At 46.7% G+C, this 19,937-nt stretch overlaps 1 protein-coding gene across 1 annotated transcript in view; it reads left to right on the top strand.

Moving 5' to 3' along the window:
- The window catches only part of GBF1 (golgi brefeldin A resistant guanine nucleotide exchange factor 1), a 573,313-nt gene that overhangs the window by 386,955 nt on the left and 166,421 nt on the right, over positions 1-19,937 (top strand). Inside the window, 3 exon segments of the mRNA XM_030203372.1 lie at positions 2,825-2,950; positions 11,972-12,054; positions 19,238-19,474. Coding sequence (XP_030059232.1) covers positions 2,825-2,950; positions 11,972-12,054; positions 19,238-19,474 — 446 coding nt within the window.

The following is a 19,937-nucleotide window of genomic DNA, read 5'->3' as shown; positions in this document are numbered from 1 at the left end:
ATGTAATTTATAATAGATATTAAAAATAATATACAGTACTGTGCATAATTTTTAATATCTATTAATAAATTACATTTTTTCATAATGATCTGCTTTGTTGATTTTCCGTCTTGGAGTTTGCAGTCCGTCTGCCCTTTCGCTTTCTTGGACCCTCCTTTGGTTGCTATTCAGTGAAATGTTCTTTGCTACTTTTGGACTGTATCATATCCACAAAGACTCCTGAGGCAGGCACTTCGCCAAAACACGGTGCTGTGTCAAGTCATCATTTTTTAACATCATTTATGGAATAAAGTGTATACGGTATTCTCCGTCTCCCTGGTATCATTGGAAGAGTCTTGTTGATCACGCTACTCTTTTGTTTGACCCGATACATTTGTAGCGGATCTTGTTCCTCCACCTCAGTGGTTGACTTTTTTTATTCTCTAGTCTGGAAAATCTCTGTCTCTGCTCTGCAGTTCTTCTCTTGGCCAGCAGGAGCCGCTCAAAATATGCAGTAATGACACACTGAGCCTCTAGCCGTCCACACTCCCATCCCAAACTACTTATACCCCCAATGCTGGATGATTATCCCTCTCTCACATTCAAAAACAGTGGGCACAACGCTGGGGGATCTGTTTATGGCAGGATCACAAACAGAATGTGAGTGATGATAAGTAGTAGTAGTAGTAGTAGTAGTGATGGGAGTGTAAGATTGTGAGAGAGCTGCAGGGGAGGCATGGGCAGTGATCTTGGGGCTCCGTAGAGGTTGTTGGAGAGGGGGTGGGGGGAAGTTGTGTGTGAAGAACAGAGCTGCTCCCAGTGTCAGGAGTTAGTGTTTTTAGGTTGTTGGTATTCTGAGGGTCCAACATTGCTCTCTCTGCTCCCTTGTCTCTTTCCATACCTTCCAAGTTTCTTAGGGAACAGCAACAGCACAGCAACCTCTATATGCTGTCTGCGCTGGAGTCTCCCTCTGACCCGTCCTGCCTCCCTCTGATACAATTTCCTGTTTCCTCAGAGGCAGGATGGGTCAGAAGGAGCCTCTGAAGCAGGCAGTATATAGAGGTTATTGTTCTGCCGCTGCTTTTTTTATTTTTTTTTAATTCAATTTCACATTTACATTTATGCAATATAACATAAATTTGAATTTAAAGAAATAAACAGGAGGTTAAATCCTAATAGGAAAAACAAACATTAGTTATTTAGTCCACAATAACTGATCCAAGATCTAGGAAATTTAAATTTTAAACTCAATAAATTGATTGAAACAATTACAAACTAGAGCAGAGGGAACCTGAGTGACGCAGCCGAGACTAAGTGCAACGATCAAGAACTGTTACAACATTATTCTTTAGAGGAAATAAATTCTACCAATTTCCCTGGGTCAAAAAACATAGTTTGTGGAATTCAGAGAAACATTGCATTTGCAAGGAAATTTTAAAAGGAAAGTCCCTCCTATTCGAAGAATTCTCGCTTTTAGTAACAGAAACTCTTTTCTTTTTCTTTGAGTGTCTCTTGAGAGATCCGGAAAAATCTGTACTTTTGATCCCAGAAATAGTGAGTTCATGTGGCGGAAGTAAAGTCTAAATATGTTATTTCGCTCTAACTCCAGAGCAAATGTAACCAACAGTGTTGTTCTTTCTGTTATAACTTCCATGTAATTCTCAAGAAAGTCAGTTAGATTTAGTTCAGATTGAGGAGGAATAGGTGCTGTTCCTGTTCCAGTACCTGAAATTTATTGGGTTTTGGTAATGGGTGGAAAATCCTCAAGGGGAACACCCAATACCTCTGTAATATATTTTTTTTAACATCTCTAATGCTGGAATAAGAGGAGACTTAGGAAAATTCAAGAAACGTAAATTATTTTTCCTTATCTGATTTTCTAAATATTCTATCTTGCGCTTCTGGGAGTTACTATCTTTTATCAACATTAACGTTGAGGAATTCACTGATTTTATATCTTTGTCAAAAGCCACCATTTTAGACGTTTGCTCTTCTATTTTAGCTGATACTTCACTTTGAGCCTGCTTTAATTCAACCACCTCACCCCGCAAAATACCTGCTAGTTGTTGTAAGTTGGTATTCAGTCCTTGAATCGCTTCCCATAGTATATCTAACAAGTCACAGGTTTTACCAAGACTCCAGACTTCACGGAGTATTAGCCATGAATTCCCTCAGACAGAAAACCTGCCTTGGACACTGTTCCCACTGGTGTCGACGTGGCAACGGGGTCTCCACACACAGCCGCACGGGTCCAACTTCTGGGCTAAGCGGTTTGTTCACTCGCTGTCACCGCTTCTCCTCCGGGTCTTGGGGGTGCTGTTATTGGGGGTGGACTCAGTGACACTCCCTCAGCGCTGTGGTCAACAGTGTCTCCCGGACCTCTCGAAGCGTCAAATCTGGTTCCCGGCGGTCGCAAGCCCGACTCCTCCAAAGTCATCTGCCGCGTGGGAGGGAGATTAACCCTGCCTGTGGAGGTAGGCATATTGGGCTTCCCTTTCCTCTTTCCCATTCGGGTCCGTGGATACTCCCCAGTGAGAGTGAAGAGCTGCTTCACGCACGTCTGCTCGGCGCCATCTTGGATCCAGCTCCTGCCGCTGCGTTCTAAGCTACTTGGAAGGTATGGAGGAGCCAGCAAGGGAGGGAAGTGCAGGGTGGGGGTGATCCATTTTATTAGCAGTGCTTAATTTTTGTTAATCGCGACTAATAATGTGTTAATCGCAGCATTAACCACAATTAACAGTCAGCCTTAATCTATATGTATGATTAACTATGTAGATTGGGAAGGGATGCATGGTTTGTGTTCAATAAAATCAATATGTCTGTCTCTTACTGTGCTGATTTTCAGAAATCCAATGGTACTCCCTTTGCACACAGTGATGCCTGCTTTGCCTTGGCCTATGCGGTCATCATGCTAAACACAGACCAACACAACCACAACGTCCGGAAACAGAATGTGCCAATGACTTTAGAGGTGAGAGCTATATGATCTGTTCTGCTATATTTCTGCATGATTTTATGGATTCTTTCATATTAAAAAATAAGTTTATTAAGTGCTGAAGATAAGGAAGGGGAAATGCTGGCTATCAGTGTGGGAGGTAGAGAGGTATTGGGCATAGTTTGTTTTATTGGGGGGGGGGGGGGGGTGACATATTAGCATATTTATTTGCATGCGTATATCTCATACATATTCATTATGGTTATTCCAAAAACATCAAACAGACAAAAACAATCTGAATATGAAGCCAGTATATCAAAACAGTGAATATATACACATATTTTTCAAACTGAAAATTAGCCAGCACCGGGAAATTTCTCACATGTATTAGCAAGGGGAGAGCATACTTTCCCTGTCCCCCTTCCCTAGGCCTGACACCACCATCTTCATCTTTTTCTCCTTCTCCAAAGCCCAGCAATTTCTCGCTTCCTTCTTACCCAGTTCTTCATTCCTACCCCCACTGTGGACCTTAGAAATACACAGGATCTAGATGTAGAAATGCAGTCCTGGGGAGGCAAAATAGCTGACAGTGATAGCAGGTAGTTTCAAACCTTCCAGAGTAATGCCTCATACAAAATAGGGGACCAGAAAAAAAAAACAAGCAGATGAAAACTGAAATGAAGACCCCCCTCCCCCTTCCTTTTTTATGTTTCTTTTCTCTGTTTTTTCTGCCTCTATATCTACCTATATATTTTAACCCCTCATTCTCCCTCTCACCCTCTAGTCTAGCTTCCATTGCACCTCTTATCTACCTACTAGCTTTTCCCATCTCCCCATATCTCCTCACCAGCAATCCTGTTCCCCTTTGTCTGTCTTTTTCACAAGTTTCATATTCCCCTCCTCAGTCCCCTTTCCATCTTTTGTACTCATCTACTGCCTGTCATCCCTTCACCAGCCCAGCTTCATCCCTGTCTCTCCTTCCTTCCCTGCCTTTAGACCATTCTTCAGTACCCCATATCCTATTGCCTCTCCATCTTTTTAACCCTATGTTTACCCTCACTTAATCCCTTGAGAGATCCATCTCCTTCCTCTCATATCCTTCCCCAGTATCCCCATCCCTTTTCAATGCCTCTCATCCCCTTTCCATTCTTCCAGATCATTCACACTGTCTCAACCTTTCCCCATGCTTCATCCCTGTTTTCTTACCCCTTATTTCACACCCTCACTCATTCTCACAACTCATTAACATACCCCCACTCATACCCACCAATTGCCAAGAACTCACTATCCCCTTGAAATTCCCACTCCATCTCTCTCATCCTTAGTTCTTTGCTCTGCTCCCCAACACTGTCCCATTCAATCACCAAGTCCCAGTCATCTTCTTCAGTGTTCCCCTTCTCCTCCCATCCATAGTCTCATCCATTTTCTGCTCTGTTCTTTACCCCTCTAGTCCCATCCATCTTTTGCTTTGTTCCCCTTGTCCCCTCCAGTTCCATCCATCTTCTGCTTTGTTCTTCTTCTCCCCCCCCCCAATTCCACCCATCTTCTGCTCTTTTCATCTCGTCTCATCTGTCTTCTGCTCTGTTCCCCCCCTCCAGTCCCATCCATCTTCTGCTCTGTTCCCCTTCCCACCCAGTCCCAGCCATCTTCTCTGGTCCCCTTCCCCCCCCCCCCCCCCCCCCCACAACAGTCCCATCCATCTTCTGCTCTGGTCCCCTTCCCCCCAGTCCCATCCATCTTCTGCTCTGTTTCTGTTCTTCCCCCCCCCCCCCCCCAGTCCCATCCATCTTCTGCTCTGTTTCTGTTCTTCCCCCCCCCCCAGTCCCATCCATCTTCTGCTCTGTTTCTGTTCTCCCCCCCCCCCCCCCCCCAGTCCCATCCATCTTCTGCTCTGTCCTCTTCTCCCTCCCCCAACACCAGTCCCATCCATCTTCTGCTCTGGTCCTCTTCTCCCTCCCCCTCCCCCAACACCAGTCCCATCCATCTTCTGCTCTGGTCCTCTTCTCCCACCCAACACCAGTCCCATCCATCTTCTGCTCTGTTCCCCTTCTCCCCTAGTCCCATCCATCTTCTTGTCTGTTCCCCTTCTTCCCTCTCCCAATCCCACTCATATTCTACTTTATTTCCCTTCTCCCCCACTCTCCATGTCCCATCTACCTTCTGCTCTTTCCAGGGTCTCCTGCCCATTTGATATTCTTTCTCCATGTCCACTGTCATTCTGTGTTCTTGTCTGTTCTCTCCTGCAGCTCCCCCTGTTCAACTTTTCCCCTCTTCCCTTTCTCCTGCATCCCCACCCTGGGGCCAGCATCTCTCCAACCTTCTCCCCTGCCCCCTCCTCATAGTATAGCATCTCTCTCTCAAAACTATTTTGGTTGTACCACAGGCTGCATACCAAATCCAGGACTCTTTACCCTCTCTCTCTCACTCCCTTCCTGGGTCCTGCATCTTTCCTACTCTCTTCCCCATCCACCTGTCATATCTCTCTCTTTTTCTGTGTCCATTTACCCTCCCCCCCCCCATCCCAGCAACTTTCTCTCTTTCCCTGTGGGTCCAGCGTTTCTCCCCTTTGCTTCCCCATCCCCTCATCAGAGCTGTCTTCCTCTCTCACCCCCCCCCCTCCCCCACCTGTGGTTTGGCATCTCTTTCCTTGAGTTCACCTCTCCCCCCCCCCCCCCCCTCCGCTTCATGATCTGACATCTCTCTCCTTCCCTTCCCTTCCAAGTAATAGTTACCTGATGCTAGGGTCCACCTTGGGGGTCAGCACGCAAGTAAATCTTTTGCCCAGTGTGTAGCAGCAGCCAAAAAATCAAACAGGTTGCTAGGAATTATTAGGAAAGGGATGGTAAATAAGACCAAGAATACTATAATGCCTCTGTATCGCTCCATGGTGCAACCTCACCTTGAGTATTGTGTTCAGTTCTGGTCACTCTATTTCAGAATTAGAAAAAATTCAAAGAAGAGCAACCAAAATGATAAAGGGGATGGAACTGCTGTCGTATTAGGAAAGGCTAAAGAGGTTAGGTTTCTTCAACCTGGAAAAGAGACTGCTGAGGGGAGATAGGAGTGGAGGAGTGGCCTAGTGGTTAGGGTGGTGGACTTTGGTCCTGGGGAACTGAGGAACTGAGTTTGATTCCCACTTCAGGCACAGGCAGCTCCTTGTGACTCTGGGCAAGTCACTTAACCCTCCATTGCCCCATGTAAGCCGCACTGAGCCTGCCATGAGTGGGAAAGCGCGGGGTACAAATGTAACAAAAAAAAAATATGATTGAGGTCTACAAAATCCTGAGTGGTATAGAACGAGTAGAGGTGAATTAGTTTTTCGCTCTTTCAAAAAGTACAAAAACCAGGGGAAACAAGTAACATGGAAATACTTTTAAAACAAATAGGCGGAAATATTTTTTCGTTAACAAATAGTTTATTTATTTATTTGTTGCATTTGTACCCCACATTTTCCCACCTATTTGCAGGCTCAATGCTGCTTACATAGCACCATGAGGCGTATGCCGCCTCCAGTGATGAAACAAATACAGAGTGATGTGGTAGAGAATGAGATGTATGTGTTACAGACACACAATAGAATCGAGAGAAGAAGAGTTATATAATGTTCGTTACAGGTTATGGTTTTGTTGTGTTGCTGAGTCCAGGCACTTAAGTTGGATCAGTAAGGTATGCCTTCTCGAACAGGTCAGTCTTTAGTGATTTCTGGAAGTTGAGGTGGTCGTGTGTTGTATTTATGGCTTTTGGTAATGCGTTCCATAGTTGCGTGGTTATATATGAGAAGCTGGATCCGTGGATTGATTTATACTTGAGTCCCTTGCAGCTGGGGTGGTGAAGATTTAGGTATGATCGTGATGATCCAATTGTGTTTCTTTCTGGTAGGTCTATAAGGTCAGACGTATAACCCAGTGCTTCGCCATAGATAATCTTGTGTACCAGGATGCAGATTTTGAAAGTAATATGTTCTTTGATTGGGAGCCAGTGCAGTTTTTCTCGTAGCGTTTTGGCACTGTCGAATCGCGATTTTTCCAAACATGAGCCTGGCTGCTGTGTTTTGAGCAGTCTGTAGTTTCTTTATGAGTTGTTCTTTGCATCCCGCATAATGTCAATTGCAATAGTCAGCATGGCTTTAGTACCATTGATTGAACCAGGTTGCGGAAAGTTGCCCTCGAGAAGAATGGCTTTACACATTTAAGTTTCCACATTGAGTGGAACATTTTCTTGATTGTGGAGTTAACCTGGGCCTCGAGTGTAAGGTTTCGGTCGATTGTGACACCTAGGATTTTCAGGCTATCTGAGATGGGGAGGGCGCAATCTGGGGTGACTAAGTTTGTGGGTATATTCGTGTTGTATTGGGATGTGAGGCTAAGGCAGTGCGTTTTTTTTCTCTATTAAGTTTTAGTTGGAATGCGTTTGCGCTTGAGTTCATGATATGGAGGCCGAGATTGATTTCGTAGGTGATTTCTGTTAGATTGTGTTTGAAAGGGATGTATATTGTGACGTCGGCTGCTTAGATGAATGGGTTAAGGCCCTGAGAGGATAAGGACTTGGCTAGTTGGGTCATCATTAGGTTGAACAGGATCGGTGATAATGGTGATCCTTGAGGTACTCCGTAATCTGCCTTCCAAGGTGATGGTATGTTGGAGTTTACTTTCACTTGATATGTTCTGGTGGTTAGGAAGCCCTTGATCCAACGGAGTATTGCTCCGCTGATCCCAAAGTAGTATAGGAGTCTTAGTAATAAGCAATGATTTACCATGTCGAATGCACTGGACATGTCGAATTGGAGAAGTATGCTTTTGCCTGCTGCTATTTCCTGTTTGAATTTGGCCAGGAGGGTGGTTAGCACTGTTTTGGTGCTGTGGCGGGGGTGGAATCCTGATTGTGATTCGTGCAGTATTGAGAATTTGTGTATGTGATCGGTCAATTGTTTGGTTACTATACTTTTCATCAGTTTGACTGCTAGTGGGATAGATGCTACAGGGCGGAAATTAGTGAGATCGTTTGTTTTCTTCTTAGTGTCTTTTGGTAAGGGGGTGAGTAGAATGTTGCCGTTTTCCTTTGGGAAGAGGCCTTGTTGGAGCATGAAGTTTAGGTGGGATGTGATATCTGTTATGAAGTGATTGGGGTGGATTTTAAAAGATAGCTGGGGCAGGTGTCCAGTTTGCACTGCTTGTCGGCAGCTCTGTTGATCACATGGGCCATTGTCTCGGCAGTGAGGAGAGCGAATTTTGACCAGGTTCAGTCCGCTGGATATTCTCCTAAGGTTGGGTCTAATCCATTGATGAAATTTTCAATGTCAGCAGTGTTCCAGGGAAGACTGTTTTGTAATTTTACAATTTTTTCATTGAAATATTTTGCAAGGTTGTTTGCCAATGGGATGTCTGATTTGGTTGTGGTGGCCGAGCTAGTGTCCAGTAGTTTATGTACAAGTTGGTTTAGTTTTTTTGTGATCTGGTCCTGCTTTGGTTTTATAGTATGACCTTTTGGCTTGTCTTATTACGTATTTATATTTTCTATGTATTTGCTTCCAAGCACTGAGTGTGTGGTCATCTTTTATTTTTATCCATGCTCGTTCGAACTTCCTTGTTTGTGTTTTTAGTTTTTTCAGTTCGTCGTTGAACCATGGTACTGGATTGTGTCTATGTGAAGTTCTTTTTCGTAAGGGTGCTATTTCGTCTAGAATGTTTCTACATCTTTCATCCATTAAGCTCTGAAACTCTTTGCCAGAGGATGTAGTAACGACAGGTAGCGTATCTGGGTTTAAAAAAGGTTTGAACAAGTTCCTGAAGGAAAAGTCAATAGTCTGCTATTGAGACAGGCATAGGGAAGCCACTGCTTGCCCTGGGATTGGTAGCATGGAATGTTGCTACTATTTGGGTCTTCCAGGTACTTGTGACCTGGATTGGCTGCTATTAGAAACAGGATATTGGGCTAGATGGACCATTAGTCTGATTCAGTATAGCTATTCTTATGTTATGTCCTTCCCCTCTCCTCCCCCTCCCCTCTCCCCCCCATGGTCTGGGTCTGGCATCTCAGTGTCTTTAATCTGCTTATTTAGGAAAGGTAGTTTAGCATTTAAAGTCTCTGTTAGAGTTTCATATAAAAGTTGTTTTACAAAATAGGCTAGTATTTACAATTGCTGTTTTAGTGTTTACCATAGCATCAGTATAGAGCACAGCTAGAAGTTGAAGAAGGCCTCTGATTAGAGTTTAATTCTCTCTTGCCCACCTCTGGCCTAGTCTTTTATGTATGACTTTTGAATAAATGAAATGGTAGAAGGTTTAATTAGAACATCCTCATCAGCCAATAATTAGCGCCTAGCAATACAGTCTAGGTCTATGAAGGAAGCCTAAAATAAAATTTTTAAAATGTGTATTAAAATAGCCTAATCTTATGGGGCTTCAGTTTACATATTTCCACTACTTTAGCAACTTAATTAACAACTTGTTAATACTAAAATGCAGGCAGCAGTCCAGCAGCAGGATGGGGGCTATCTAGTCTTTTACACTGAAAGTCACATGTTTATCTCCCAATTTGTGAGAGGTCATATGTGTAATTGGTGCAAAGAGCTCCTAGTGCTCAGGGAATGGGTCCTGTCCCTGGAGGCTACAGTAGCAGACTTGGAGATGCTAAGGCAGACAGAAAGGTATATAGAGGAGGCCTACACGGACATAATAGACTAAGTCCCATCACCATGGAGAGTCAGAAAGTTGTCCTGTAGCCAGGAGCTGCTCTCCAGGGGATGCAGTATTCTCTCGCACCAATGATGTGTCTCCAGGGTCTTCTGCCCAGGAAGGAAGGGTTTTGACGATTGCTTTAGATTCAGTAATTAGGCTGATGGATGTGAGGATTGCTTGGTCATTTGCTTGCCTGGTGCAAAGGTGGTGGATCTCATGTGTCACCTAGGTAAGATTTTAGACAGTGCTGGAGAGGAGCCGGCTGTCTTGGTACATGTGGGTGCCCAAAACATAGGAAAATGTAGGAGGAAACTTCTGAAATTAAGAACCTCCAGGGTAGCATTTTCAGAAGTGCTTCCTTTTCATGTACAGAACTCAAGAGGTACAAGAAACAACAAAGAGAACGGAAGATAACCAAAAAAAATTTTGGGTGCTTTTACTCTTTGCAATTTGTATCTGGTCTATCTTGGTTATCTTCCGTTCTCTTTGTTGTTTCTTGTGGTTTTTACGGGAGACTTGGACCTTCTTTTCGTTGGGTTGAACTCAAGAGGTAGGCAGAGCTCTGGAGTCTTAATGTGTGGATGACACGATAGTGCAGGGAATAGGGATTTAGATTTGTTAGGAACTGGGCAACTTTCTGGAGCCTATTCATAAAGATGGGCTCCACCTTAACCAGTTTGGAACCAGTCTGCTGGCACTAATATTTAAAAAGGAAATAGAGCACCTTTTAGACTAGAAACTGGGGGAAAGCTGACAATTACTCATGAGCGCTTTGGTTCAGCATGAGGTATCCTTGAAGGATACTATCAAAACAGAGAAGTTAGGGCATTCTGATGGAAAGGTTGTAACAAAGACAAAAGAAAGTCAGGAACCTTTAGTAAAGAAAAAAAGCAAATTATCCTTGTCAGCTGCTAAGCAGCTTGTAGGTACAAACACAAAACACTCTTTGAAATGTCTGTATACAGATGATAGAAGCTTAAAAAATGAGACGGGAGACGAGTATATAGCACTAAATGAAGAGGTAGATGTAATAGGCGTCTCAGAAATGTGGTAGAAGGAAGACAACCAATGGACAGTATATTGCCAGGGTACAAATTGTATTGCAGTGATAGGGTGAATCAGTTTGGAGGGGGGGGGGTGCTATATGTTAGAGGGAATTGAGATTAACAGAATAAAAATTCAGGAAGAAACAGATAATGTGGAACCTGTATGGATAGGCATTCTATGGAGGAGTGGCCTAGTGGTTAGGGTGGTGGACTTTGGTCCTTGGAAACTGAGGAACTGAGTTCGATTCCCACTTCAGGCACAGGCAGCTCCTTGTGACTCTGAGCAAGTCACTTAACCCTCCATTGCCCCATGTAAGCCACACTGAGCCTGCCATGAGTGGGAAAGCGCAGGGTACAAAGTGTAACAAAAATAAAAAGAATACAAGTAGGGCTATACTACTGCCCACCAGGTCAGAATTTACATTTAATAAGCTTCTAGAATCAAAAGCCCTAATTATAATACCATATCAAAAATGGATACTTCTAACTCCAATTTTATGCTGTTTATATTTGGTAGATGACATGACTATTTTCTTTACATGAGCCCTCTATGAAATCATGTTACCTAAAAATGGCATTATACTTTCATGAGGGAATATTAACATCTAGCATATTTTTTCATTTATATTTATCAATGTGTGATTTGAATACATGTTATGTGCACTGTGAGTGAAAGTTTGTTCCTATTCTGAAGTCTTTACAACACATGTAGTATAAGGCCATAGTAGACTGCAGTTGGGGCAAAAACTTGTTACGATATCAAGACATGGTACAGCTTAGACTATTAAATGGTTCCTGATTCATGCCACATATGTTGAAACATTTCAGGAGGCTCCATCGGGATCACCAGCACTAGATAAGTCAGTCCCGCTGCTATTATATTGAACAGCACTGAATTATATAAGTATTGATTAAATTTTGAAGAGGTGGTGGTATTTCAGCCAGTGATTATAGTGGTTTTGATGGCAGCACGCTAGTTCTCTTAAAACAAAGACAGAAAGCTTATTTTGCCAACTAATGTCTTAGTCTTATCCTCCACCTCATTGTTATTCACCGAGTGAGCTCCAATATATCCACAGTTTGTTGTCATGCATTGACTGATAAATGTTAACACACACAAAAAGGGGTTGAATTAGCACTAGCTTGAAAATTGGGAGCAGTAGCACCAGTTGCCAGAACTTTAACCCTAGCTACTGTCCATTCATGCATCTTTCGTAAGTGTTCATTAGTTAGATATGACCAACCTAGAAAAGATATTTTACGAGATGAAAATCTGTACCAGAAAGATCTGTTTCTCTCTACATTTACACTTAAATTTTCTTCATTATATCCAGGAGTTCCGGAAAAACTTGAAGGGGGTAAATGGAGGTAAAGACTTTGACCAAGACATGCTGGAGGACATTTACCATGCAGTCAAGTGAGGTTTTTAACATTTCTCATCTTTGTCTAATAATGATCCAATCTAACAGGGCTAATCGTATTCACACACGAGCATCATTTAAAGTACCCTAGTTATAGAGTAATACAGCTGTCATCTTATGAAACGTTTCCCACAGTTTCTGACCATGTTGGAGCTCTTGTGCCACCCTACAGATCAAGCATAGGGAGGAATATACAACAGTCAGAGTGTGGGCAGACTGGATGGGCTAACTGGTCTTTTTCTGCTGTCACGTATTATATTGCTGTGTTAACTAATAAATTCTGTGCATCTCATATTAAGTGGGATTATATATCATGTTCTATGCCAACTTCCTCAAACAAAAGTTGACCAAAAAGTGGTTGTAACAAAATAATCTAACAAATGCATCAGCACAATAATACTTAAATATAATATGTCTCTCTGTGAATTAACTTTTGTTATGCAGTAAGCCCTGAATCATCAAGAAAATTTCAGTTATTTCCTCCTTCCTAAATGTGGTTAGTGCTATTCTTTATTTTCTTAAAATGTCATTTCTCTCTCGCTCATTGAGACTTGGCTAGATTTAAGTGCCTCTCTAAATACTTAAGGCCCAATATTTAATACAATTTAAATGGTCAGAAAAGGCTCCTGGCTATTTAAATCGCCTGTCCGGGGCTAACTGGGCATTTTCAGTGGAACTTAATATGCATGAGATAAATTTGCATGTTTTGCCACCATTGTTTGTAGATTTATGCCATGCATATTCATTGTAGATATCCTGAAAACCTGACTGGCTAATTGTGTCCCGACGACTGGGTTGAGAACCCCTAGGTTAGACTAATAGATTGGGGACCAGGAGACCTGGATTCAGATCTTGTGTTTGCTCTTACACAAATCACCATTGCACCAGATATCTCTGGGACAGGAACTCATTGTACTCTCATGTAATTTGTAATAAAATGCTGTGGTTTAAAAATGCATATGAAAGCAGAAATAATATTGTTTGCTGTTATACATTTATGTAGTGCATAAGGCTTACACTAATTTCTCCGAGGACAAGCAGGCTGCTTGTTCTCACGACTGGGTTGACGTCCACGGCAGCCCCCACCAACCGGAACAAAACTTCGCGGGCGGTCCCGCACGCAGGGCACGCCCACTGCACATGCGCAGCCGTCTTCCCGCCTGTGCGCGACCGTTCCCGCTCAGTTTTTTTCTATTCCGCGCTGGAGAGAGATGTGTTACCGTCTCTCTCTCTCTGTCAGCCCCGGAAACCAGATCGCGGCCTAGCCGCGAGTTTTTTCTCTTTACGAACGCGTTCGCGTATTTTTCTTCCTTCTGTTAAAAAAAAAAAAGAAAAAGTTTGTCCCCTTGTCGTCTTTTAGCCGCCGGGGCACCTTGTGGCCGCGCGGTCGTTTTCTTTTTTCGGGTGTGCTTTTCACTGCCACCATCGACGACTTTGACTTCGCCGACACGATTTTTTCGTCGATGTCCTCGAAGGTCCCGAGTGGATTCAAGAAGTGTGGTCGGTGCGGCCGGCAGATCTTGCAAACCGATACCCACGCTTGGTGCCTCCAGAGCCTTGGACTGGAGCATAATACCAAGACGTGCACCTTGTGTCTTGGCTTGCGGAAGCGGACACAGGTGGCGAGGCAAGTTCTTCGGGGCCGTCTTTTTGGAACTTGCGCCGGCCCCTCGACGGCATCGGTGTCAATGGCCGGATCTTTGGTACCGGTACCGATGTCGACGAAATCGGCACTGGCGATGGCACCGACCCCAGGAGTACAGGTACCGTTGGCCCGCCGGCCTGACGGCGAGGGTGAGCGGCCGCGCGGGCAATCGACCCCGGCCACTCCCTCTACCCAGGGCCATCGGGACCGAACCCTGTCAGACCCGATCCCTCGAGGCCGGGGGGGTTCTACCTCCTCTTCATCTCTGCTGCCGAGTGCCGATGACGGGCACCGAAAGAAAACCAAAAAGCACCGTCATCGGTCGCCCACGGCGCACGGGATTAACAGCTCCGTCGCCTCCAGAGATGATTTGACTCTGAGGAAGCGGCAGTGCCGAGAGGAGCGTTCCCCCTCAGTTGAAGAGGTGTCGCTGCGTCAGTCCATGGGTGCTTCGGTACCGTCTCCTGGACCCGAGCAGCTTCCGGCACCGACACCCACACCGGCCCCCCTGCCTTTCCCGACAGCGGGCCTTGACGAGTGCCTCCGAGCCATCCTTCCAGGGATTCTGGAAGGGCTGATGCGCCAGGCTTTGCCGGCACCGAGGGTGTTTGCGCCCCCGGCGCCGTTGATGGAGGCGCCGGTGTGCTTTAGCCCGATGCGGAGGCCTCCGACACCGCTTGTGTCGACCGCCACGCAGGTGGAATCCCCGTCGACGTCAATGGAGGGAGCTTCATCCCCGCCGGGGCGGGAGTCCACCGCTCGACGACATCATCGAGGACATGGTTCCTCGCAGTCGAGATGGGCCCGGTTCAGGTCTGAGCTGCAAGAACTCATGTCCGACACCGAGGAAGAGGCCTCGTGGAGGGAGGAGGAGGACCCCAGATATTTCTCCTCAGAGGAGTCTGAGGGCCTTCCCTCCGACCCCACTTCTTCTCCGGAGAGGAAGCTCTCGCCCCCTGAGAGCCTCTCCTTTGCCTCCTTCGTCAGGGACATGTCTATTTGCATTCCCTTCCCCGTGGTCTCTGTGGATGAGCCGAGGGCTGAGATGCTCGAGGTCCTCGACTATCCATCACCACCTAGAGAGTCTTCCACGGTGCCGTTGCACAATGTCCTCAAAGAGACACTGCTTCGGAACTGGCTGAAGCCATTATCTAACCTCACCATCCCCAAAAAAGTGGAGTCCCAATACAGGATCCACTCTGACCCAGAGTTGATGCAGCCCCAATTGCCTCATGACTCGGCGGTCGTGGACTCTTCTCTCAAGAGAGCACGGAGTTAGAGGGATACCGCCTCGGTGCCCCCAGGGCGGGAGTCTCGCACTCTGGACTCGTTTGGGAGGAAGGCCTACCAATCTTCCATGCTCGTGACCCGCATCCAGTCAAACCAGCTCTACACGAGCATTCACATGCGGAACAATGTGAAGCAACTGGCGGACCTGGTCGACAAGCTCCCTCCGGAGCAGTCCAGGCCTTTTCAGGAGGTGGTCAGGCAGCTGAAGGTGTGCAGAAAGTTCCTGTCCAGGGGTATCTATGACACCTGTGATGTGGCATCTCGAGCTGCGGCCCAGGGTATAGTGATGCGCAGGCTCTCCTGGCTGCGTGCCTCTGACCTGGACAACCGCACCCAGCAACGACTGGCGGATGTCCCTTGCCGGGGGGATAACATCTTTGGCGAGAAGGTCGAGCAGTTGGTGGACCAACTACACCAGCGGGAAACCGCTCTCGACAAGCTCTCCCACCGGGCGCCTTCATCATCCACCTCAGCAGGTGGACGTTTTTCCCGGGCCAGGCAGGCTGCGCCCTACGCCTACAACAAGCGTAGGTACACCCAGCCGGCCCGAAGGCCTCCTCAGGCACAGGTACAGTCCCAGCGCGCTCGTTCCCGTCAACAGCGTGCGCCCAAGCAGCCCCCTGCGCCTCCACAGCAAAAGCCGGGGACGGGCTTTTGACTGGGTCCATGGGAGCATAGCCGCCATCAAAGTGTCCGTACCGGACGATCTGCCGGTCAGGGGGAAGTTGAAAGTTTTTCACCAAAGGTGGCCTCTGATAACCTTCGACCAGTGGGTTCTCCAAATAGTGCGGTGCGGATACACCCTGAATTTGGCCTCCACTCCACCAAATTGCCCACCGGGAGCCCAATCCTTCAGCTCCCATCACAAGCAGGTACTTGCAGAGGAACTCTTCGCCCTTCTCAGCGCCAATGCAGTTGAGCCCGTGCCACCCAGGCAGGAAGGGCAGGGATTCTATTCCAGGTACTTCCTTGTGGAAAAGAAAACAGGGAGGATGCGCCCCATCCTAGACCTGAGAGGCCTGAACAAATACCTGGTCAAAGAGAAATTCAGGATGCTTTCCTTGGGCACCCTTCTACCAATGATTCAGAAAGACGATTGGCTATGTTCCTTGGATTTAAAGGACGCTTACACTCACATCCCGATACTGCCAGCTCACAGACAGTATCTCAGATTCCGTCTGGGGACACGGCACTTTCAGTATTTTGTGCTGCCCTTTGGGCTCGCCTCTGCCCCACGGGTGTTCACGAAGTGCCTCATGGTGGTCGTGGCGTATCTACGCAAGCTGGGGGTGCACGTGTTCCCGTATCTCGACGATTGGCTGGTCAAGAACACCTCGGAGGCAGGGGCTCTCCGGTCCATGCAGTGCACTATTCACCTCCTGGAGCTGCTGGGGTTTGTGATAAATTACCCAAAGTCCCATCTCCAGCCAGCCCAATCTCTGGAATTCATAGGAGCTCTGCTGAATTCTCAGACGGCTCAGGCCTTTCTTCCCGAAGCGAGGGCCCACAACCTCCTGTCCCTCGCTTCCCAGACCAGAGCGTCTCAGCAAGTCACAGCTCGGCAGATGTTGAGACTTCTGGGTCATATGGCCTCCACAGTTCATGTGACTCCCATGGCTCACCTTCACATGAGACCTGCTCAATGGACCCTAGCTTCCCAGTGGTGTCAAGCTACCGGGAATCTAGAAGATGTCATCCGCCTGTCCCTCAGTTGCCGCAATTCGCTGCACTGGTGGACCATTCGGACCAATTTGACTCTGGGACGTCCATTCCAAATTCTGCAGCCCACGAAGGTGCTGACGACGGAAGCATCTCGCCTGTGGTGGGGAGCTCATGTCGATGGGCTCCACACCCAGGGGCTGTGGTCCCTCCAGGAACAAGATCTTCAGATCAACCTCCTGGAGCTCCGAGCAGTCTGGAACGCACTGAAGGCCTTCAGAGATCGGCTGTCCTGCCAAATCATCTAAATTCGGACAATCAGGTTGCAATGTATTACATCAGCAAGCAGGGGGGCACCGGATCTCGCCCCCTGTGTCAGGAAGCCGTCGGGATGTGGCGTTGGGCCTACCAGTTCGGCATGCTTCTCCAAGCCACATACCTGGCAGGCGTAAACAACAGTCTGGCCGACAGACTGAGCAGAGTCATGCAACCTCAAGAGTGGTCGCTCCATTCCAGAGTGGTACGCAAGATCTTCCGAGAGTGGGGCACTCCCTCGGTGGACCTTTTAGCCTCTCAGACCAACCACAAGCTGCCTCTGTTCTGTTCCAGACTACAGGCACACGGCAGACTGGCATCGGATGCCTTTCTCCTCCATTGGGGGACCGGCCTCCTGTATGCTTATCCTCCCATACCTTTGGTGGGGAAGACCTTACTGAAGCTCAAGCAAGACCACGGCACCATGATTCTGATAGCGCCTTTTTGGCCCCGTCAGATCTGGTTCCCTCTACTTCTGGAGTTGTCCTCTGAAGAACCGTGGAGATTGGAGTGTTTTCCGACTCTCATTTCGCAGAACGACGGAGCGCTTCTGCACCCCAACCTTCAGTCTCTGGCTCTCACGGCCTGGATGTTGAGGGTGTAGACTTTGCTTCGTTGGGTCTGTTTGAGGGTGTCTCCCGCGTCTTGCTTGCCTCTAGAAAGGACTCCACTAAAAAGAGTTACTTTTTCAAGTGGAGGAGGTTTGTTGTTTGGTGTGAGAGCAAGGCCCTAGAACCTCGTTCTTGTCCTGCACAGAACCTGCTTGAATACCTTCTGCACTTATCAGAGTCTGGCCTCAAGACCAACTCCGTAAGGAATCATCTTAGTGCGATTAGTGCTTACCATCATCGTGTAGAGGGTAAAGCCATCTCTGGAGAGCCTTTAGTCGTTCGATTCATGAGAGGCTTGCTTTTGTCAAGGCCCCCTGTCAAGCCTCCTGCAGTGTCATGGGATCTCAACGTCGTCCTCACCCAGCTGATGAAACCTCATTTTGAGCCACTGAATTATGCCATCTGAAGTACTTGACTTGGAAGGTCATTTTCTTGGTGGCAGTTACTGCAGCTCGTAGAGTCAGTGAGCTGCAAGCCCTGGTAGCTCATGCTCCTTATACTAAATTTCATCATAACAGAGTAGTACTCCGCACTCACCCTAAGTTCCTGCCAAAGGTGGTGTCGGAGTTCCATCTTAACCAGTCAATTGTCTTGCCAACATTCTTTCCAAGACCACATACCCGCCCTGCTGAACGTCAGTTGCACACATTGGACTGCAAGCGAGCGTTGGCCTTTTATCTGGAGTGGACACAGCCCCAATTGTTTCTTTCGACCCCAATAGGAAAGGGGTCGCTGTCGGGAAACGCACCATCTCCAATTGGCTAGCAGATTGCATTTCCTTCACTTACGCCCAGGCTGGGCTGGCTCTTGAGGGTCATGTCACGGCTCATAGTGTTAGAGCCATGGCAGCGTCAGTGGCCCACTTGAAGTCAGCCACTATTGAAGAGATTTGCAAGGCTGCGACGTGGTCATCTGTCCACACTTTCACATCTCATTACTGCTTCCAGCAGGATACCCGACGCGATAGTCAGTTCGGGCAGTCGGTGCTGCAGAATCTGTTTGGGGTTTGAATCCAACTGCACCCTCCAGGACCCGTTTTTGTTCTGTTCGGGCTGCACTCTCAGTTAATTGTTCTTCGTAGGTCAATTTCTGTTATGCCCTCGCCGTTGCGAGGTTCAATTGACCTGGGTTCTTGTTTTGAGTGAGCCTGAGAGCTAGGGATACCCCAGTCGTGAGAACAAGCAGCCTGCTTGTCCTCGGAGAAAGCGAATGATACATACCTGTAGCAGGTGTTCTCCGAGGACAGCAGGCTGATTGTTCTCACCTACCCTCCCTCCTCCCCTTTGGAGTTGCGTTTTACTCATTCCTTTGCTTGTCATTCAACTGAGCGGGAACGGTCGCGCACGGGCGGGAAGACGGCCGCGCATGCGCGGTGGGCGTGCCCTGCGTGCGGGACCGCCCGCGAAGTTTTGTTCCGGTTGGTGGGGGCTGCCATAGACGTCAACCCAGTCGTGAGAACAATCATCTTGCTGTCCTCGGAGAACACCTGCTACAGGTATGTATCATTCGCTATATCTGAAGATCCATATGTAACCCAATTTCCAATAGAATGCATGTACTTTGATACCCTAAGAAATGTCAGCCCTTGAATGAATACAAATGAATATTGTTGTTATGCCTACTAATGAATAAGTTCTGTGTTTCTCCTGTTCCCTTTAGGAATGATGAGATTGTGATGCCTGAGGAGCAGACTGGCCTGGTGAGAGAGAATTACATGTGGAGTGTTTTGCTACACCGTGGTGCTACTCCTGAAGGCATCTTCTTACATGTTGCACCAGGGAGCTATGACCATGATCTCTTCACCATGACCTGGGGGCCAACCATTGCTGCTTTGTCTTATGTCTTCGACAAGAGTTTGGATGAGACTATCATCCAGAAAGCCATATCTGGTTTCAGGTACTGGACATCTAGAGAATAAATTGTTCATCCTGTTTGGGGAAATTGTTTGATCAAAAAGAAAGAAAGTGAAAGTGTCTTGATAAAGAGCCATTCAGAATGGTGCTCTGTAGTGATGTAATGTGGATTTAAATTTGTTGACACAGGTTTTTGTTAGGATTTTTTCAAACAATGTGTTCATCTTACTAGAAAGGTTTTTAGTTCACTGCTGTCGCTGATTGAGGCATTTGCTGCAATATTAGTTGATGTCGAGTATTAGCCTAGAGTATGGGTTCTTAAATGTGAGTGCACGAACAGATGGTGTATGTTCTTTTTACTCTTGATTTGTTTAGATTATCTATATTTTGGATTTTGGATTTTTACTGTACTTGTGTTTAGAGCTTTCTAAATGTTTGCTCTGTAGACTCTAAATAGACCCAAATTGCATAGTCCCAAGTTGCTGTGGCCATATTAATATACTAGA

This window comes from Microcaecilia unicolor, chromosome 5 (assembly GCF_901765095.1).
Source record: "Microcaecilia unicolor chromosome 5, aMicUni1.1, whole genome shotgun sequence".
NCBI classification, from domain to species: Eukaryota; Metazoa; Chordata; class Amphibia; order Gymnophiona; family Siphonopidae; genus Microcaecilia; species Microcaecilia unicolor.
This window is presented reverse-complemented; position numbering and strand designations above follow the sequence as displayed.